The sequence below is a fragment of the Ailuropoda melanoleuca genome, chromosome X (assembly GCF_002007445.2).
Source record: "Ailuropoda melanoleuca isolate Jingjing chromosome X, ASM200744v2, whole genome shotgun sequence".
In the NCBI taxonomy this organism is placed as follows: domain Eukaryota; kingdom Metazoa; phylum Chordata; class Mammalia; order Carnivora; family Ursidae; genus Ailuropoda; species Ailuropoda melanoleuca.
The window spans coordinates 32,249,616-32,269,419 of record NC_048238.1 but is presented as its reverse complement, the minus strand read 5'-3'; the positions used below and the strand labels follow the sequence as shown (position 1 = coordinate 32,269,419).

Below are 19,804 nucleotides of genomic sequence, written 5' to 3'. Positions count from 1 at the left end.
CCTGTAGACTCAGGAGCAACAGTAAATGTCCTAGGTGGTCTGTGACTTACAACAGCTGGCTCCTATCAAGGAGACCGCTTGTCCTCTTTCCTAGCACGTGCTACCTTGGTCTCTACTCACCCCAGGCTATTCCCTCAAGTCTCCCACCTTCAGAAATCTATCAATGACAATCAGGCCTCAGTCTTTACACTTGTGAATACTCCCAAACCCCAGGGGCTACCCAGGGGCCACACGGTGAACTATTTCAGGAGAACAGCAGCGGAGTGGGGCTGTGGGTTCCCAGCTCAGAAGGCAGGAAATGAAGTACTTGGCTACCCATGTTGTGAGCACTCTTCATCTTGAAATCCCACTTTAGGTGGCTTCTGGGAGGGAAAGTGAGGGAGTGGTCTCTTGCCACGTATATTATAGAAGCTCCTGGTCTCTCACCCCTTCCCTCAGGTGTTTCCTTGTAAATCTGAGGGTGGGGATGTGGGGGGCTGATTGTGGTAGGGCTGCTTTATCACCCTTGGAAAATCTTGAAGAAACGAATCTGACCAATTCTTAGTGCACCCCCCCCACCCCGAATGTGGCACATACAGCTCCTGGGCCTGATGTCTTCTGGGGGAAAAGGAAAAGTCTCACTTATTATACAAGGTAGAGCATACTAACAAGAAAGTTTAATCAATGGAACAGTGTCCTTTGAGTGCTGAGAGCTCTACTGCTGAATATAACCACCTTTAAGGGACACCAAAGAAGGGATTTCTACATAGAGTACAAAGTCAGACATGATGACCTCCTAAGTCCTTTCTACCTCGTAACATTCTCCATCTCCATGAGAAGCAGTGTCGGCTAAAAGACTAGCAATGGGCCAAGCATCTAAAATCCTGGGCCCTTAAACTTCCTGAACCTTGGTTTTGCAGATACGATGGGCCTCCCACTTAACCGGTATCCTTCCCTCCTCCGTTCTTCCTCGAAGGCAGAACTCTAATTCTGATTACATGCTCACGCTCCCACATGTTCAAGGAAGATGCTCACAGGTTTGGCCCCTGGAGTAAATCCAGATTTGCATAGACCAGTCTCCTACAATTTTTGTCACAAATGGAGAAAATGATATTTGCATGGTATATTCACTGGGTTAAGTAGACGAAGTTGATCTATCTTTTGCAGGCCCCACCCAGCTGCTCTTCAGGGACAAGGGCATCTATACCTTTAAGGCATCTGTAATTCTCTATCATTGTGGCTAAGGACTGGTTTAGCCTGAGCTATGTCTGGCCAATGAAACCCGAGGAGAATTCTGCTGAACAAAAAGGTGTTCCTCCCCAATAAAAACAAACAAAAACAAAAACAAAAACAAAAAACAAAAAACAAAAAACACACCACACACACCACACACACACGAAGAAGCCTCTCTCTTCTCCCTGACTCGGTCAAGCCTACCTGTGATGTCTAGACCTCTAACAACCTGTAGATGTTTTAAAACATGGTGTCCAAATTCTTTGATATTCTTCCCATTAAGAAGTAGAGTCTGTGTCTCTTCTCGAATCTGAGACCTAGTGACTGATATGGCAAAAATGACTGCCAGTTTCTGGGCAAACATATTAAGAAACAGAAAAGTTCCAGTGCATGACTCTTAGAACAGTCATTCTTAAGACCTAGCTGCCATGCTGTGAGGGAGCCAAGGAGAGGCCCACATGGAAAAGAACCATGGCCTCTGGCCCTCAACCCCAGCTAAGCAACCATCAGGAAACAGAGAACCAAACTGCCAGCCACGTGAGTAAGCCGCCTTGGAAGTGGCTTCTCCAGCCTTCAGTCAAGCTGCTCCAGCTGATGCCGCACGGAGCACAGATAAGCTGACCCTGTGGAGATCGGCCCAAATTTTAAGTTCGTGGGCAAAACAAATGACTGCTGTTATTTTAAGTCACTAGCTTTGTGGTGGTTTACTGTGCAGCAATATATTATGAATACACAGTCCTCTTGCAATCACGAGGGGAAACAGACATAAAGATGGAAAATGCTTCGGCCCTTGATGACGCTGTTGTGCCGATAAATCAGCCAACCATGGGATCATTCTGCCTCTGAATTTATTATACAAGGTGGTATATGTAATATATATTACATATATCTCTAATTTTTATATTTTTATTTATTTTTAAGCCACTTTTAGTTGGGACTTCTATCATTTGCAATTGCAACGTCTTAATTGATACCCTCTGCCCTTTCATCTGTAAAAATGAAATTAATACAACTGCCGTGCTCTTCAGTTTTCATCATTCATGGACTATATATTGAGAACCCATATGTGCCAAACTGGGCATGCACAAATGAGTAAGACAAAGACCCATGGTTAGACCAGTAGATAAGGCCTGACCACTCTCCCCACCTCCAACAAAAACTAATAAACATTCATTGAGGAAGCATGAAAAACCCAGATAAGTGGAAAGAAGAAAAAATAACCCATAACCTCACTATCTCAAGACAACTAAGTAACATTTCAGTGTATTTCCTTTGAAACTCCTTTTGAAGTTTTCTATTTGTGTATGTGTGTACATATGTGCACGTGTGTGTATACACATGCAAAAAACTGAGATGTTGTGGCAGAAACTTATAAACTTATATAAAGCACTACACAGAGAGAGAGAGAGAGAGAGAAAGCTACCCTTCAGCATCCCTTCCATGTGCCTCTAAGAATGTACAAATTATAACTATCATCTTTAGATTAGTTCATAAAACACAGCTGGTCCTGGAAATAGGTGATACATTAAGGAAGTTTTTTTCCAAAGCTAGACAATGTGTCTGGCCAAGGTACATCTCTGGGAAGTGACCTGATTAAAATGAAGGCAATTATGTCAGGTTACCAAAGTTCAAAGAACCATATTATAAAATTAAACCAGTGAAGCCTAGCCTCTTCAGGCTTTCCCCAGATACGGCAGAAACAAAACAGTAGGGGTGAGTTACAAACACCTCTGAAATCACTAACTGAAACATCCTATGCTAACCACCACCTTCTACCCATTCAACTACTTGTCTAAGAACTACTACAGCTGTTTTTTTATATTCTTATCAAGCACTCACATCAAATGAACCCTTGATTTCCCCCCATCCAGCTAAGAATCTTTGGTGCACAACTTCATTCATTCTCTTGCACAAACCTCAAACACACCCGCCCCTCCATTCTCCTGCAGCCTCTGACAGAACTTGTACCCTGGAGGAATCTAGCTGCCTTTTCCACAGCTGCACAAGCCTGGCCTGCTGTGGTTCAAATTACCACCTCTATTCAGATGACTACTGTCAAGCAGCAGAGCCTGAGGCAAGCATTTGGATGCAGGTGGATCATCTGGGGTGTAAGCTGAGGAAGCAAAGTGAGGTAGTGAAGGCAGCAGGGCTAATAAAGACTACATGAAGCTGGCTACCACTGTGGCAAGCAGGGCTCACTGAATCTGGGGATCAGCAGAGGACTGTACAGTTTGGACCCCAAGTTATTCATCTTAAGGACAGAGGCTGAGGCTATACCCATTGACTACCACCCCCTTTAGTTTGCAGGTGGCCCTGCAAGTGTTCTGCCATATTTCTCATCTATACTTGAGCTGCATTCTTTGGCATAGGAGAAAACCTGGAAGCCGAAAAAAAAAGAGAAAAACCACGGTGTGTGCTGGGACTCCTGGCTGATGTGGGATGCTGGCAATGCATGTGGAACTCTTCCCCACAGCTGCACTAAAATCAAGAGGGCCAGGGAAAAGTGGCCCAGAGTATCCAAGAGCCTGCTATGGGCCCCAAATTTAGCTTTCCAGACTATACATTCATTCTTGCTTGCAAACTAAATCTTCAAACTCTATGACGACGTCCCACAGACACTTCCAACTCAAAATGACAGAAACTGAGAGGAGTCAGAAGCATACCCATGGAGTCAAATCCTTTCATAGCATTTGCTGATGACAGTAGCATAGGGCTCCCTCAACTGTGAGTGGGCTTGCTAGCGGATGAGGCTATGAGGTCCCTCACCGGGCTCTAGAACACCAGCATCAGCAATTCTTCCTGAATCGGGACGTGTCATCAATTAGACACACTGCCCCTCCCTAAGGAAGTGGTAGAGCTCCAGGTCTGGCACTGCCCTCTCCACATATTGTGAGGCGACGGTCACGGGCCTTGTTGCTTACCAGCTCCAGGATATAGGCTGTCACGTCACTGATACACACGCAAAGTGCATGGTCCGGGGGAGCGCCAATGGTCTCCCCTCCCACGGCATAATAAAACCAGTTTTATTCCCAAGGACATCTTTATTTCAATGTTCCTAACCAACATTCCTTTGTTCTCTTTTGAAATGGTTTTTAACATCTGTCCACTCTTTGTAAGTAATAAAATCTTTTAACATGTATCTGTATGAGCAACATGATTTTACCTTTTGAAAAATCTTTTCACTGCCTTGAAACTCACAATGAGATGCCCAACAGGCACACCTGTCAGAACCAGGTAAACTGTTCATGCAGCATGTACCTCGTGTATAGTTAAACCCAGGAGTGTCTTTTCTTGGTTCTCCTAGCTGAAGCCGAAGTGCCAACAGAACTGAGTTCTGTCTGCCTTCTTCTGTCTTTCAAAAAATTGCCTCTATACCAATGTACTTCTGTTTTGCTTTTGTCCATTTGCAGCCATTAAGTTATTCCCCATAGTTGGCAGAAATGGATGGGAATTTGGTTAGAGGATCTGACCATCTGGAGATCTCTTTACAAGGACTCATGGTTTGTAGAAATCTAGCCCCTGCTGGGTGAGAGGCAACAGAGAATCTGGCTTGTCAGTCTTTTTATTAGTCTATTTTTGAGCTTAAATCAATTCAGAATTTCATGCCCTTTGGGAAGGAAAGGGCTTTTTGAAATCTGGACTGGGAAGATTTTGTTTCTGTGTTTGCTCTTGATCCATGGCTAAAATTATAAAATCGAAGCTGTTTCTCTGGAGCTATATGTCTCCATATCTGTAATTCAGAAATGCCTTCACCTCTGGTTGTGCGTGTGGGTGTGTAACATTTTCTTACCTTGGGCTGGTATTAATATATTAGATTTTAAAGTCTCTTTCTTAATTTAAAGGAGCTCTGTTCTAATTGGCATATGTAAAGTAATTGCTTATATAAAATGAATATAACAAAAATTTCCTAAAATACAGAAATTAAATATTTTAAATGTGCTAAATTTTAAAAGTATATTTTAAGAATTCAAATTTATATGGAATTTATGTAAATCTTTGACAATTTTAACTAGTATAATATTTGTCATTTAATGAAAACAACTATGTTTTCTCTGCTATATATTTCTGTGAAATATAGTACAAGCATACATTTTTATGCCTCTTGGATATATTTTTGCTAAACTTACACAGGTTTATAATCAAATGGGCTAGCATTACCTACTGAATGTTTAAGATTTCAAAAATATCAATGTATGTTTAAGCAAATTGAATCATTGTTCTGACGAACTTGTATTTCCACAGTAATGAGGTTTTGTAGTATGTTACCTTGAAAAGTGTTCCCAAAATCTTTAGATAACTGAAGAGCTTTGACCGATATATGAAATGGTAGGCACAGAATGGACACTTAGATCATTTCTAAGTAAGAATACTAAAACATTCATTACTAAGCATAATTTTAGTTTATATACTTTTGCTTCTTATTTGTACACGTTACAAGGAGGCTGTATCTTTGGGTTTGCAGATGAATGTGTTCCTTTCTGCCATGTTGTGAAATGTATAAGGGAATCGTGTAGCTGAATAAAAGCTAGGCTGAGTGTATTCATGAGCTCTGCTAAAATGACAGAAATTCACAATTATCCACCCCCTTGTTTCCTCTGTGAAATGCAAGTGCTTAAAAGTTATAAGTAATAAATATGAATGAGACTATATGTGACTGAGACTCTACTAGGAGTCTCAAGATAATGAGACATGGTTATTTTTTTTTAAATTAAGGGCCAAAAAGAGAATGTTTCTGTCTGAAGTAAAATCACTTGTTCCAGAATTTCCTATGACTGCTGCAACAAATTACCACAAACTTGGTGGCTTAAAACAATGCACATTTGTTCTCTTACAGTTCTGGAGGTCAGAAGTCTGAAGTCATGTTAACTGGGCTAAAATCAAGGTGTCAGTAGGGCCCTGCTCCCTCCAGAGACCCTAGAGGAGAGAATACCTTTCATGGCCTTTTCTAGCTACTAGAGCTGGATTCCTTGCATTCTTTGGCTGGTGGCCCTTTCCTCCAGCTTCAAAGCCTGCCTGCAATCCTCACATTATCTTCTTCCTCTGTCATCAAAACTCCTCCTGCCTCTCTCTTATAAGGACATTTGTAATTACATTAAGGGCCCACCAATGTCATTCACAGGTTTTAGGGATTAGAACCTGCATATCTTCAGGGTCCTTATTCAAGCTCCCACCTCACCTTCTATGTAACCTGTCCAAATAGCAGAGACTCCGTATCTCACCACAGCAACACTTTCTTATGACTTTACTATGCCCTTGATTATTCCCTTTAAAATAAAAGAAACCTGCATTTACAAATGCGTTAGTGATTTTTGTATGTTTATTTAAATATTGTATTGTTACTTTACTTCATAAATAGCCAAGCTACAATTATTCATGCACTCAGTCAGGCACCCATGATCCCATCTTAATTCTCAAATCTCCTGGGAAACTTTTCAATTTTTACCTTCTAACACCGAATCCAAAATGAAAAATGATAAGCGTCTGCCTTCGGCTCAGGGCGTGATCCCGGCGTTATGGGATCGAGCCCCACATCAGGCTCCTCTGCTGTGGGCCTGCTTCTTCCTCTCCCATTCCCCCTGCTTGTGTTCCCTCTCTCGCTGGCTGTCTCTATCTCTGTCGAATAAATAAATAAAATCTTTAAAAAAAAAAAATGAAAAATGAAATAAAACTTAACAACACCTTTTATACTCAAAACTGTCTCTGAGATCTCCTAGAGATCCCTAAAAGTAAACATTTGTTCTTTTACCTTATAGAAAATTAGAAAAAAATAGCTCAATTTGCTATGTTAGTATTGATTAGTTGCATAAGATAAAGTCAAATGGAAAGAGGTATTCAGCCTTCCATAGATTAAAGCTGAACAGGGAAAATATTATGAATATCAATATTTCAGTTCTATGCTGATGCAGAGTTTCTAGAGATTCGTCAGCGCCCTTATTGTCTATGTTTCATTTTTTAAAAAAGGTTTTATTTATTTATTTGGCAGAGAGCTAGACAGCACAAGCAGGGGCAGAGGGAGAAGCAGGCTACCTGCTGAGCAGGGAGGCTGATGCAGGGGTTGATCCCAGGACCCTGGGATCATGACCTGACCGAAGCAGACGCTTAACGACGGAGCCACCCGGGCGCCCCTATTATATGTCTCTAATTGTCGGATTCCTGCTGGCGCGTTCCCTGATGATATTAGGCAACGAGCTGCAGCTCTCCATTAGCCACACAGACCTACTGTAAAAAAGGTCACTAAACCCAGCGCCTGAGCTCACGCACGCCTGTTTTCCTTGCAGGCATTCTCCAGGCCAAGGTAGCCACCACCACAAGATGCGCATCACTCCGGAGCACGTGCAGAGGGCCCTGGGCAACAACCAGCACCTGAGCCACCTCTTTGAAGACATCACCTCCCCGCCGGCCGAAGGGGCGCCCCAGCCCGGGAAGTGCTGAGGCCCGGGGACCAGAGCCCACAGCCTCCTCTAGGCCCCAGCTCCGCGCACAGATGAGGGAGGCCTGCTCTTCTGGCAGTGCAAGCCATTAAAGGATTTAAATCCGGTGCCCTGCTTCCTTCTGTCCTTCTGAGCGGGAGGTGTCTGTCAGACATTCTCTCCCCTACAACCAGCTACTCCCTTTGGAGTGGTCTTTGATTTTGAATGTTACGGAAACAACAGGGTTTCCTTCCAGCAGAGACAAAATTAAAAATGGTACTTACATCCAAAACTTATTTGATGCTCTACTCCTGTCAGGACCTCTGGCTATTATTAAAGCCCCTGGTCATTTTAAGTCTGAGTCTCTGGAAGCCAAAGGAAACCACCTTGCTGACGTCTCTGCAAAAACGCCACTCTTATTGGATCCAAAGACCAAACCACTGTCGTGGTCCAGAAAACTGCCTCCCCTAGTGACAACCCAAGAGATTGAGCTAGGGTAATACAACAATTGGTCACTGAAAAGGAAAAACAAAATTGGAAATCTAAAGGCTGTTGGTGTCACGAAGAACAGAAATGGTTAGGACCCAATAACAAACCAGTCCTGCCAGAAAATTGAAAACTTCCATATTAAGTACCATATATGAATTAAATCACTGATTAACTGATAAAACAACATTCATGAATCAATACTGGTGGGGAAATGCTGACAAGGCCGCAAAAAGCACTTATCTTCATTGCTCTATGTGCCCTAAATTTAACCCAGGGAAACTTATCCGTACTGTCCCAGATGTTTTAATTTGCCCCGTGGACCATTCAGATTTGGCAAATGGATTTCGTACAATTGCTCCCATCTACTGGACAGAAGTAGATTCTGGTAATGGTTTGCATGTTTTCAGATTGGACTGAAGCTTTCCCATGTAGCAGACAACTGCTTCTTCTGTACCTAAATTCCTACTAGAAAAGATTATTTCCACTTAGGGAACCCCCTTGAACTTCATAGTGATTGGGGAACCCATTATACGGGTCAAATACCTCGATAAGTCTATGCTGCCTGGCTAGTTCGGCAGCTGTGTGTCACTTCGTTACTGTCCTCAGTCTTCAGGACTGGTGAAATGTACAAATGGAATTACTAAACTCAATTAGGTAAATCAGCTGAAATCTTCCAAATACCCTGGCCAGAAGCCTTACCACTGGTTCTTCTAAACCTTAGATCTACTCTCTTCAGGATACATAAACTTTTGCCTTTTGAAATTAATTACAGAATGGCCAGTACTCTCAGCCCACTTCTTTTGACCCAAAACTAATAAGGGGGGTGGGGAGATGTACTTCAGTTTTGTAAAGGCCTGATCAAGTCCCTAGAAAGTAATCACACTCTGGTAGAACAATCTTTCCACAGTGAGCTTCTGGGAAACAAAGACATCAAACATCACACCTTACAGTCTGGACATTTCATCTACCGGAAAAGACACTTCCCAACAGACTCCCTTCAAACTCACTGGAAAGGCCCCTACCAGGTGTTATTAACTAACTTCTGAGCAGCCAAACTTCAAGGAATAGATTCCTGGATTCATGTGTCTCATCTGAAAAAAAGCCTGCAAATCTGAATGGACTGGCTCTTCATCTGATGACCGAATAATGAAAATTTCTAGGAACTGAAGCAGACGGCATCAGAAGTAGACAGCGTACCCAAGATGTACGGACCAGGCCTGTACTGAGGTTTTTTTTTTCCCCCTTCTCACTCTGTGTTTAATCTTGTCATTCAGGCCTTCAGTTGTTTCTTGCCTAGTTTTCCTACTATCCTTTACTTCAGCTTTAAAGCATCCCGTTAGCTCCACTTCACAAAAACTCTCTGATTCTGCTAAACTTACTGATTTCTAGATTTGTGCCAGGGTAAATAATACTCATGACGAGGAACCTAAATTGCTGGCCTGGCCACTGTCTTTAGAAGGATGGCAAAACCTACCTGGCAAAGGGGTAGGTTCTTCCTTTGGTACCTCTGAAACCACACATCCTCCCTCCTGGAAAACTGGCACAAAATATTATGGTTTTCCACTGGGTACCCCTGACTCATAAAGCAATACTCTCTCTCAGGTCTGAACTCTCACCCAAAAATCTTTCTGTATGACCTAGATGAATATGAATTCACTCCCTGTTGGAATCCAGAAGACTCTATCATCTTCCCTATGGTGGGGCAATAGCAATTCAATAAGATTGGAAAATGGGAAGCTAATGTGCTCCCACTCAATGGTACTTCACTGGGGACTGACCAAATATCTGGTAAAAGACGGAGACTTAATTTAACTTATTTTTTTCCTAGAGATCTCCCAGACCGTAACCAAAATCTTACACTAGATCAGCTCATTTGTTACTTGAGATCTATAGAAATTTAAAGTTCTCACATAATCATTCCCATCATGCTAGTAAAACAGATTATCATATGTTCTGTATAATAATGATTATATTTCTGATTATGAGATCTTTTGTTTCATTCCAGGGGAAAGAATCTGGGCAAAAGGACCCAATGATTCTTAGAAGACATTGGGTACTTCTTTTTATGTGAAAGAAACATATTCTACACTATCGCTCGATTGAAAGGGATGTGTAGGGATTGTTGCCTTACCCCTGATACCCAAATTAGAAAAAGCCTTCCCTCTTCTGCTTACATACCTAATGTAGGGTCTTTCTCCTATCGACTTAAAAGGATACGTTGGAACTGGGAAGTTTATAATTATGGCTGGATAGCTATATATAACCCTACAGTGGACAGAACAAGTTTGGGGCATGCTACCAGAGCCTTTCTTCCCTGGGTTGAAGTAGCGAAAACTAAAAACAAAAACAAATAACAGTAATTTGCAATCTTTCTGTAGTCCCGTCCACTACTTCCAATGCTTCTGTCCAAGCTTTTGCCTATCAACAGGCCCAAATCGATAGCCTTGCAGAAGTAGTTCTACAAAACTGCAGGCCCCTAAATGTCCTCACTGCTCAGCAGGGGGAACCTGTGTCCTACTCGGAGAAGAAAGTAGTCTTCATGTTAGTAAGTCGGGGAAAATAACACAAGAACTAAAAATAATGAAGGACAATATCGAGCTGCTAGCCGAAGCTGGCCAAGCTCCCAGAACACAGGACCTTTTTGATCTATTAAACACGGGCAGTTAGGGAAACTGATTGAGAAGGGCATTTCAATCACTAGCTATCGTTGGGTTTTTTGTCCTCAGTTTTAATCCTTTTAATTAAATTTCTATTGTTTCGTATTAATAAGCAAATGTCTTCTTCCCAAGTGTATGTATAAAATAAAATTCTTTTCCTTTCAAAAGCTTTTCCTGAAACTCAAATAACCATGGAAACTAAACCATCCACCTTAAAGTGGCATACCAGAGATTATTCACTTCTCAATCCTCTTATTGCCCAAATGAGGCCATTAAAATTCCGTGTCATTCCCCTCCTCCACGGGACAAGACACCTGAGGATGGGGTTCTCCTCAGCTCTGAGGAAAGACAACTCAGCATGGCCCTCAACCCCACGGGGAAAGACACCGGAAGACCACCCTCCTCAGGTGGGGAGACATACAATACAATCTACCTATAAAGAACTATACTTTTTAAAAATTAATAAATACACCTCAAGGTGTATTTCAGCATTGTGTTCTGTGAAACACTCAGCAAACATTCAGCAATGTTTTCTGTGAAAGATCTTGATAAAAAGAGGGAGATGTGAAAGAACTTCAATCTAAATTAGACCCAGAGGATATGAAATGGAAAATCTCACACCTGTGCCCTAAGGAATACAAACTTAAGGACTGAGAGACTGCTTTCCCGTTAAGTGTCTGATTTACAACAAAACTGATAATACTGGAATTTTCTTAATGATAGGGAAATAATCAAGGGTTACTTCATACCAACCTTGCAAAGCTTTGCTTATGGTTTCCCAGAGGCATGAACAAGAAACTACCCAGGTTGGCTGGTCTCGCAGAATGAGCTGAGTTGTCTTTTGTTTGTAAGACTGGACTGGTTTTGTCTGCTTGGGGAATTTGTAAGGCTGGTCTCTACTTGTTTGGATTGTAACAGACTCCAACTGAACTCTCCCCTCTTTGCATTCCCTTCCCAGAAATATGGCCTACCCCCAGCCTTCAGAGGACTTGCCTGCAGCATGCTAGTGTTTGTGGGTCCCAAATTACAATTCCCAAATAAACTCATCTCTTTTTAGGATTTTGACCTTGCCTCTTCTTTTAGGTCAACAAAGACAATCTTCATTTTCTAAAAACTTGAGGAAAAAAAACTGGATCAACTGGCCAAAATCAAATAGGCTAGCACCACATCTGGTCTCTTGCTGTGGCCCCATCACGTGGAAAAACCAAGAACTGGGCAAAGGATAGAGGGGCATGCAGAGGACTCACCTTGGTCAATGCCTGTTCCAGTTATAAGTCCCTAGAGAACCAGGTGCTGCTACATGTATTGAGCACCTCCTGTCTGCCTGGGGCTGTGGGAGGCATTCGCATACACGTTAATGGACCGAGGTTCAAGAAGCTCAACTGACATGTTTTAAGAATCGTAGTCACTCTGAGGTGATGTGAATAAGCTGTGCCATGCAAATGCCCTGTGACCCTGCAGTAAATTAAGCCATTTTACCAGCGAGCTGAGATGGTCACATCTAGCCGAGGCAGAGAGAAGACAATGCTGAGGGAAGTCAAATTAATTAAGAGTGATTTATTTCTTTTTAATTCCAATTTCAGTGTTATCTTAAGTATGTATTTTTTTTCAACTTAAGGCTTTTAACTCATTTTTGCTTATCTATGTAGTGAAACTGACCAGCGTATCTGGTTTTTGTTTACTTATAATATTTGGGAGGAGTTATTTCCTCTCCTCACACAAAGGTTTTTCACTAGTGTCTTAGGCATGTAGAGGGTTTTTTTTTCGTTTTTTAAACCTGGCTTCACCAAAACCTGCCCTCAATTTGATGATGTGAGAACAGTCCAAAGGTTACACAACTGTGTTCATTTAAAAGCTGAGCTACCTCTTAGAACTTCAAGAAGAGAGGAGAGTAATCTTCACTCCATCATTCATCACTAGGAACCATTACAACCCAGGGTCTCAGCTGGTTTAGAACCATCACTGAAGGATGGAGGCAAAATCCAAAAAGGCCCAGCTTCTGCCAGGTGGATTTCCAGCAAACAGCAAGCTGTTTTTTCCAACATGGTCACGGCCATGAATTTCCAGAACTCTACCGTTCCCCGTTGAGAGTCAGAGTTTCCTCCCCTCCCCTTCCTTTGAACCTCGATGGGGTTTTTGACTGCTTCAACAAAGAAAACACAGCAGAAATAATGTCACATAACTTCCAAGGCTGGATCACAAGAGGTGATACTCTTCCACTTGCCCTTTTTGCTCCAGGACACTGCCCTTGAAAGCAGCCAGCACGCTGGGAGGAAGCCCAAACTAGCCCACAGACAGAGACGAAACGGAGAAGATCCGACGCCCTCAGCAACAGCCAGCAGCAGCCATAAGCAATGCGAGGGAATGAGCCCTCAATGGACTCCAGCCCCCATCTTTGAGCCACCCCAGCTGATGTGCAGGTGAGCCCTTCTGGCCGCCCCGCGCAAACTGCAGACTCATAAGCAAAATAAACACTGCTAGTATTTTAACCAAGTTTTCAGCTTAGTAACTGGAACTCAGACTCAGAACTGAAGGCAGATATGAATGAATTTCACATGAACCGGAATAAACTTTATGTTTTACTCCCTACTTTGATCCCTGAACGCAGGCAGAAATGAAAAATGTACGTACATCTTCCGACAGTGACGTCCTGCTGCAGGGCACTTATGTACAGCTGCAGAGTCAGCTGCGGGGCCGAGCCCAGGAAGGCCTGGATCACTGACGCGCGACTGAACGCAGAGCGGTGCGTGAAGAGCTTGCCCTCCGCCTGGCCCACCTCCTTCTCAACTTCTTCTGAGAAGCCATTTTTTGGCATCTGTCGCTTCTTGGTGATGCTGACATAAGGCTCTTCGATGTGGCCTGATTGACAATAGATGCAGAAGACTTCAAAACACCTGGAAACAAATCAGCAAGTCATGATAATCAGAGAGAGACAGGATTCTGCCTTTCCTCAGTTGCCCGGCTTACTTAACCCGATTCTCAAAGCTTTGACTTGGCTATTCTGGACTACAGGCCCTTTTCTCAAAGCCTCCACTCCAAGGAGTTCGGAGCACGAAGTGAGTCCTCTTGCGGCCCTCCAGCAGCTCGACTGAAAATGAGTGTGAGCCTAATAAAGAGCTGACACCAAAGGCCACCAAGGCAAGGACACCAAGTAGGGGATGGGAAGTGGTTCAGGCTCCAGAGCCACAGAAGAAAGCTCAACTTCCCTTCACAACATGTACTAGCTGTGCAGCCCTGGGCAAGTCATTTAGCCCTTGAACCCTTGCCCTCAATTATAAAGCAGAGATAACGCCTACTTTGCCACACTGTTATGGCAATAATACAGTATATGGGTGTGATGTTTGTGTGTGTACTGATGTGTGTTTATGTATGTATATATATATATAAATATTCTTTTTCCACATCCAGTAGACGCCCCATATCACTGCAGATAAAGCAGCAGCTACGGTTGGGGGAGGCCCTAGGGCAGAACAGCTTGCCATCTAGCACTCCCCTAAAAGGATCACAATATAGGACCGAGCTCTCGGCTCTCATAAACCCTTATGGGACATGACTAAAGTCAAACCTGTCTGGAGGTCTGTCAGCTATGTCTTACTTATGGAATAAGCCTGCCCTAGGGATGGAGCCTTAACCAGTCACTTTTCTAGACTGACAGAGTACCTGGCTTTTAAAATCAGATTTTCCAGGTAAGGATGTGGCTACCACAGGGAGGAAGAGTACTGATGTGCGTGATTTACTATGAAGTGTGCACACGTACACACACACACACACACACACACACACACACACGGACTGATGGATCAATTGAGGGATGGGAAGATGTAGGAAGCAAACTGTTAACTGTGGAACCTAGGTGGTGAGTACTTGGGTGTTCACCGTACAATTCCTTCAAGTTGTCTTCTGTGTGTTTGAAAATCTTCATAATAAAATGCTGGGGGAAAACGGGTTTTATCTTAGAAATAAGAAAAATGCTCATGGCCTTAGGTTTAAAAATTGTTAAAGGACATTTTTTTCTCCCAACATGCATTTTTATAACAACCTTATAATGCTGCCAGAAGGTTTTATGGCTTCATCTATTTTATTGAAAGTTGTTAACTTTGTACTCTCACCCGAGGCAACTATGGCAACAAGAATACATTTATAATTTTTTTTTTTTTTAAAGATTTTATTATTTATTCAACAGAGATAGAGACAGCCAGCCGAGAGAGGGAACACAAGCAGGGGGAGTGGGAGAGGAAGAAGCAGGCTCATAGCAGAGGAGCCTGACGTGGGGCTCGATCCCATAACGCCGGGATCACGCCCTGAGCCGAAGGCAGACGCTTAACCGCTGTGCCACCCAGGCGCCCCAATACATTTATAATTTTAAATAATTAAACTTGATGTAAGAAAGGAAATACAAGAGCCTCTCTGATGAGTACAAACTGGACTTATTTTGTGACTACTGTCTTTGTTCATTTCTTCCTGGGAGGAAGAAGGTACATAGCAGTGTATGTGTGTATGTAAGAGAAAGAGAGAGAAGGTGGGGGAGACAGGTTTGTCTGGTACATTTTATCCAACGGGGTCAAAGACACTTTGGTATAGTGCATAAAAACAGGTAAAAAAACCGGCCTGGGCCAATTTGTTCAACTGAAAATAACGAAGTACAGGTCATGTGTCTAAGTCCAGCTAATCCAACTGAATTTTCCCTGAGAAAAAACTCAAATCTATAAGAACTATTTGAGGCCTAGCAACCTCACACAATAAGGACTACAAGACAAAATGAATTGACCATCATCTGAATTCTCAAATACATGATGAATGCAGATAGACTTTGCCAGTGCTGTGGGAAATGCAAAGACAGCTGGGGTACACCTGCCTCATTCAGAGGTGCTCACAATCTAAATGGAAAAGGGTACATATACATAATGAGGATAATAATGAACACAACTAATATTTATATAGCATTTTTGGTTTACAAAATATTTTTCATATATTAGAAAGCCTACTGCAAGAATTTGAATCATAGCATTATTTGCAATAGCAGAATTCTGGGAATACTCTAACGGTCCCAAAATAAAACAATAATTAAATAATTCATAATATATATATATATTCAATGAAGTATTACCTCATCCTTAAAATTGATGGTATAGACATACATCTACTAATATATAAAAATGTTTACTATATTTGGTAAGAAAAAGGAGTAAATTAGAACGTAAAATTCCATTTTTTGTAAAAAAAAAAGTCACATATATAAAAACATATAAATCACACATACGCATAAACACTAGAGTGCTTGATTTTGCTCATACTGACTCAAGAGACTGTTAAATAGTTAGGAATCATGTGAGCCAGTTGTTAAAAAACTGGTAGCTTTAAATGGGCCATGATGGGAATATTTACATCACAGAAACCAGCACATTCTGCAATTCAGGGCTTTTTCCCCCAAGAGATAGTTTACCAGCTTACTGCTATAACAATATTAGTAAGGATATACAACAAAATGGTAAAAAATGTTCTTTTTAGACAAATTAGGGTTTTTTAAATTTTTTAATTGTGTGTATCTGTTTTCTGCTCTTCTGTCCTTTCAACAGTATGTTTTACCTGAATAATGAAATCAAGCTTAGAATTTCAGCACATGCTAAGAAGTGAATGAATGAAAATAAAGGTTCAGAGGAGAAAGCCAGTCTCTTGATGCCGAGGGGGGTGCTGTATTAAACAGGAAGCATGTACTGAATTGTTGACAAACTGAAACTTCAAGGTCTACCAACAGGGATTATAGAAGGTTCCAGAACGGCTAATGACACAGGTGGCCCTGAAGCCCAAGTGGACACCCTCGCAATCCGCTGTTTTTCCCAATTAATACATTTACCTCAGCACAGAGTTTTACACACAGCAGGTGTTTAATAAATGTGTGTATGGTACTAAGACTTCCCCTACTTGCCACTACCAGTTAAGAAAACTTATAAGAAACAAACTACCATTCTTTTTGGAATTCTGCAAGACTTATCCAATTTTACTACAAATGTGGGGGTTTTTCTTTCTTTCTTCTTTTTTTTTTTTTTTTTTTTTTTTTTTTTGCTTGAGAGATTGTCTAAGTATAGCTGTAAGTTAAATATTTTCATCAAAATCCTTCAAGGCTGTTTTTCAGTATCAGGTAGGCCAAGGAGTGGCAACCATTTCCTGTAAAGGCTTTACAAAGAGTAAATATTTTAGGCTTTGCAGGTCACAGTTTGTATCCCAACTACTCAACTCCACCACTGCAATGCAAAAGCAGCCATACACAGTACGTTAAAAGAATGAGCATGGCTGTATTCTGATAAAACTGTATTTACAAAAACAGGTAGCGGGGGGATTTGGCCTGTGAGGCATAGTCTGCCAACCCATAATGTAGATAATCAGCAGGCGGATCCATTTTTTTTTCCCTTCACCCCATTTTCAAGCATCAGAGTGGAAGGAGTTTATCCCTTAGCTTGAAACCATGCTTGTTGGTGTCTGCACAAATAACCTGGGATACCAAAGACCCTTTAAAGCAGTTAATAAAAACACGTTTTCAAAAGAAATACTATGATTTCCTACACACCATGGTTATCTTCATGTGACACACCTGTGCTTGATGAGGCTTCACCAAGAACCAACCTGGTTACATAGAAAGCACCATGTGACCTTTGAAAAGCCACTTGCATAATCTCCCTGAGCCTCAATTTCTCAACTGTAACAAAAAAGAAAATGACAGGTCTCAGGGTTTTACAGTGGATGGAATTAAATACTGTACCTTAAGAGCACTTTGCAAACAAAAAAAAAGCTCTTCAAATATAGGCTATTTTTTTTAAAAGATTTAATTTATTTGACAGAGATAGAGACAGCCAGCGAGAGAGGGAACACAAGCAGGGGGAGTGGGAGAGGAAGAAGCAGGCTCATAGCGGAAGAGCCTGATGTGGGGCTCGATCCCATAACACCGGGATCACGCCCTGAGCCGAAGGCAGACGCTTAACCGCTGTGCCACCCAGGCGCCCCAAATATAGGCTATTATTATTTTAAAGTTTTCTGAGGGGCGCCTGGGTGGCAGAGCGGTTAAGCGTCTGCCTTCGGCTCAGGGCATGATCCCGGCGTTATGGGATCGAGCCCCACGTCAGGCTCCTCTGCTATGAGCCTGCTTCTTCCTCTCCCACTCCCCCTGCTTGTGTTCCCTCTCTCTCGCTGGCTGTCTCTATCTCTGCCTTATAAATAAATAAAAAATCTTTAAAAAAAAATAAAGTTTTCTGAAAGCTTACTATCCAAAGAAATACTATGATGAATGATGTTGCAATGTTCTGTAAGAAATTACTAGAACTTCTTAGCTTTCATTTTTATCGACCCAGATTTTCTTCATTATACCAGTAAATAAAAATGGAGGAAAATTCCTTGAACTTGAAACTCATTTATAGTTATGCCTTCTCCCAATTAATTTAAAAAATTAACATAATTGTAAAAGGATGATAACAAGATTCTGTTGTTAGGTGTTTTTCCCTCTCTGGTTTTCCAGAATATCTACTATCATTCACAATACGATCGTCCTTAAAATAAAAAAATAAATTCAAGATACTATGATCGTACCATTCAAACCTAGACTTAATAAGGAAACAACCACACCAACTACAACTACAGTTTTAAATATAAGACTGATAAATGAAATATGGTGCTCTCCCAGGGCTCACCTAAAGGAAAGAAGGAGCGGGCCTAGTTTTTAGTATTTAGCCCGTAATTATTACAGTGTAATGCAATGCAGTTTAACTGAGTGAACTCAAAAACAGCATCTCACCTAAAAAGAACATGAGTTTGGCTAGTTAGTACCCAACCAAAAATTAATTGAGCTAAATTTTCCAAGAACAATTTCAAAATATTAGTAAGTCAATCAGTAAGAAGGGGAAATAAACAGACCATGACTCTCCTTTGTTTGGGAGAAATAATTTTGATCTTTAAGTAAAGCTGATGTCTTGGAGTTAAAATAGAATCAAAGTGTCAGCAGGAAAAACTTCCAGTAAGATATTAAGTCCTGCGAATACACAACAGCAAATTGCTTTTCTCTTAATCTGGAAGCTAAGAGATTTGGACCCATTTTTTGTGTACCTCAGCTCTAAAATCATGGGTCCAATATCTCCCTGAAATAAATGAGCTGCATTAGAATGAGAGTCCTTGTTGACAGAAGGGGGTGGTTTGTTGCTTTATTTTTTATGTCTTACTGTTTTTCCCCCAAGAAGACAATGACCCATTCAGAATTTTCTGGAAATAGGTCTTTTTATGGTGTTGAAACTTTCTGTATAGCTGAAAAGTTATCTTTTCAAAGTACCAAACTTTTTAAAAATAAAGTTAGAATATTTTTACTATAAAAACTGAAAAACGTAGAGTAGTATATAATAAGGGGGAAAATGATACACTTTTCTGTATTTTCTAGGAGATAATTAAAACCGCCCATAACTCTGTCATCCAGAAATTACCACTCTACAACTTGCTATATTTCCTTGAGCTCAGGTTTATATGTGCCATCCTATTTTTATACATATAATGTCACTAGCTTGGTCTTGGGTCACTCTTAGTATTTAGAAAGATTTTAAATGGCAGTAATGATAGAGATCACTCACCTGGATAGCTATTTAGGTCATTTGTTTAGATTTTGCCAAGATGACCAATTTAAGATGGGACTATTGGTAAAATGTACTCCACACTCTTCTGCTTTCTTTCAGAGTATACGGAACATAATTAACCAAACTCGATTTCTTTCTTCTTCTTCTTCTTTTTTTTTTTTTTAAACTGAACTCAATTTCTAAGAAGCTTTGTGAACATGGTCTGGGGTGTCATTTTCCTCATCTATAAAATGGTAACAGTGACATCGACTCCATGGGGAGGATTCAGCGTACTGAGGGATCCTAGCACCTACCAAACCATCTAGTACAAGCAGCACTGAGAAATATCAGTTCCCCTTGATCTGTCACTTCATTTAAACATTGTGAGCAATGAGTTTTCTTTTCACAGATGAGGTTAATAAATAATGAGTGTCTTGTCCAAAGTCAGATC

At 41.3% G+C, this 19,804-nt stretch overlaps 1 protein-coding gene across 1 annotated transcript in view; it reads right to left on the bottom strand.

Moving 5' to 3' along the window:
- Positions 1-19,804, bottom strand: part of XK (X-linked Kx blood group) — a 43,011-nt gene that overhangs the window by 21,309 nt on the left and 1,898 nt on the right. The window contains exon 2 of the mRNA XM_002913479.4: positions 13,400-13,662. Coding sequence (XP_002913525.1) covers positions 13,400-13,662 — 263 coding nt within the window. The remainder of the gene's footprint in view (positions 1-13,399; positions 13,663-19,804) is intronic.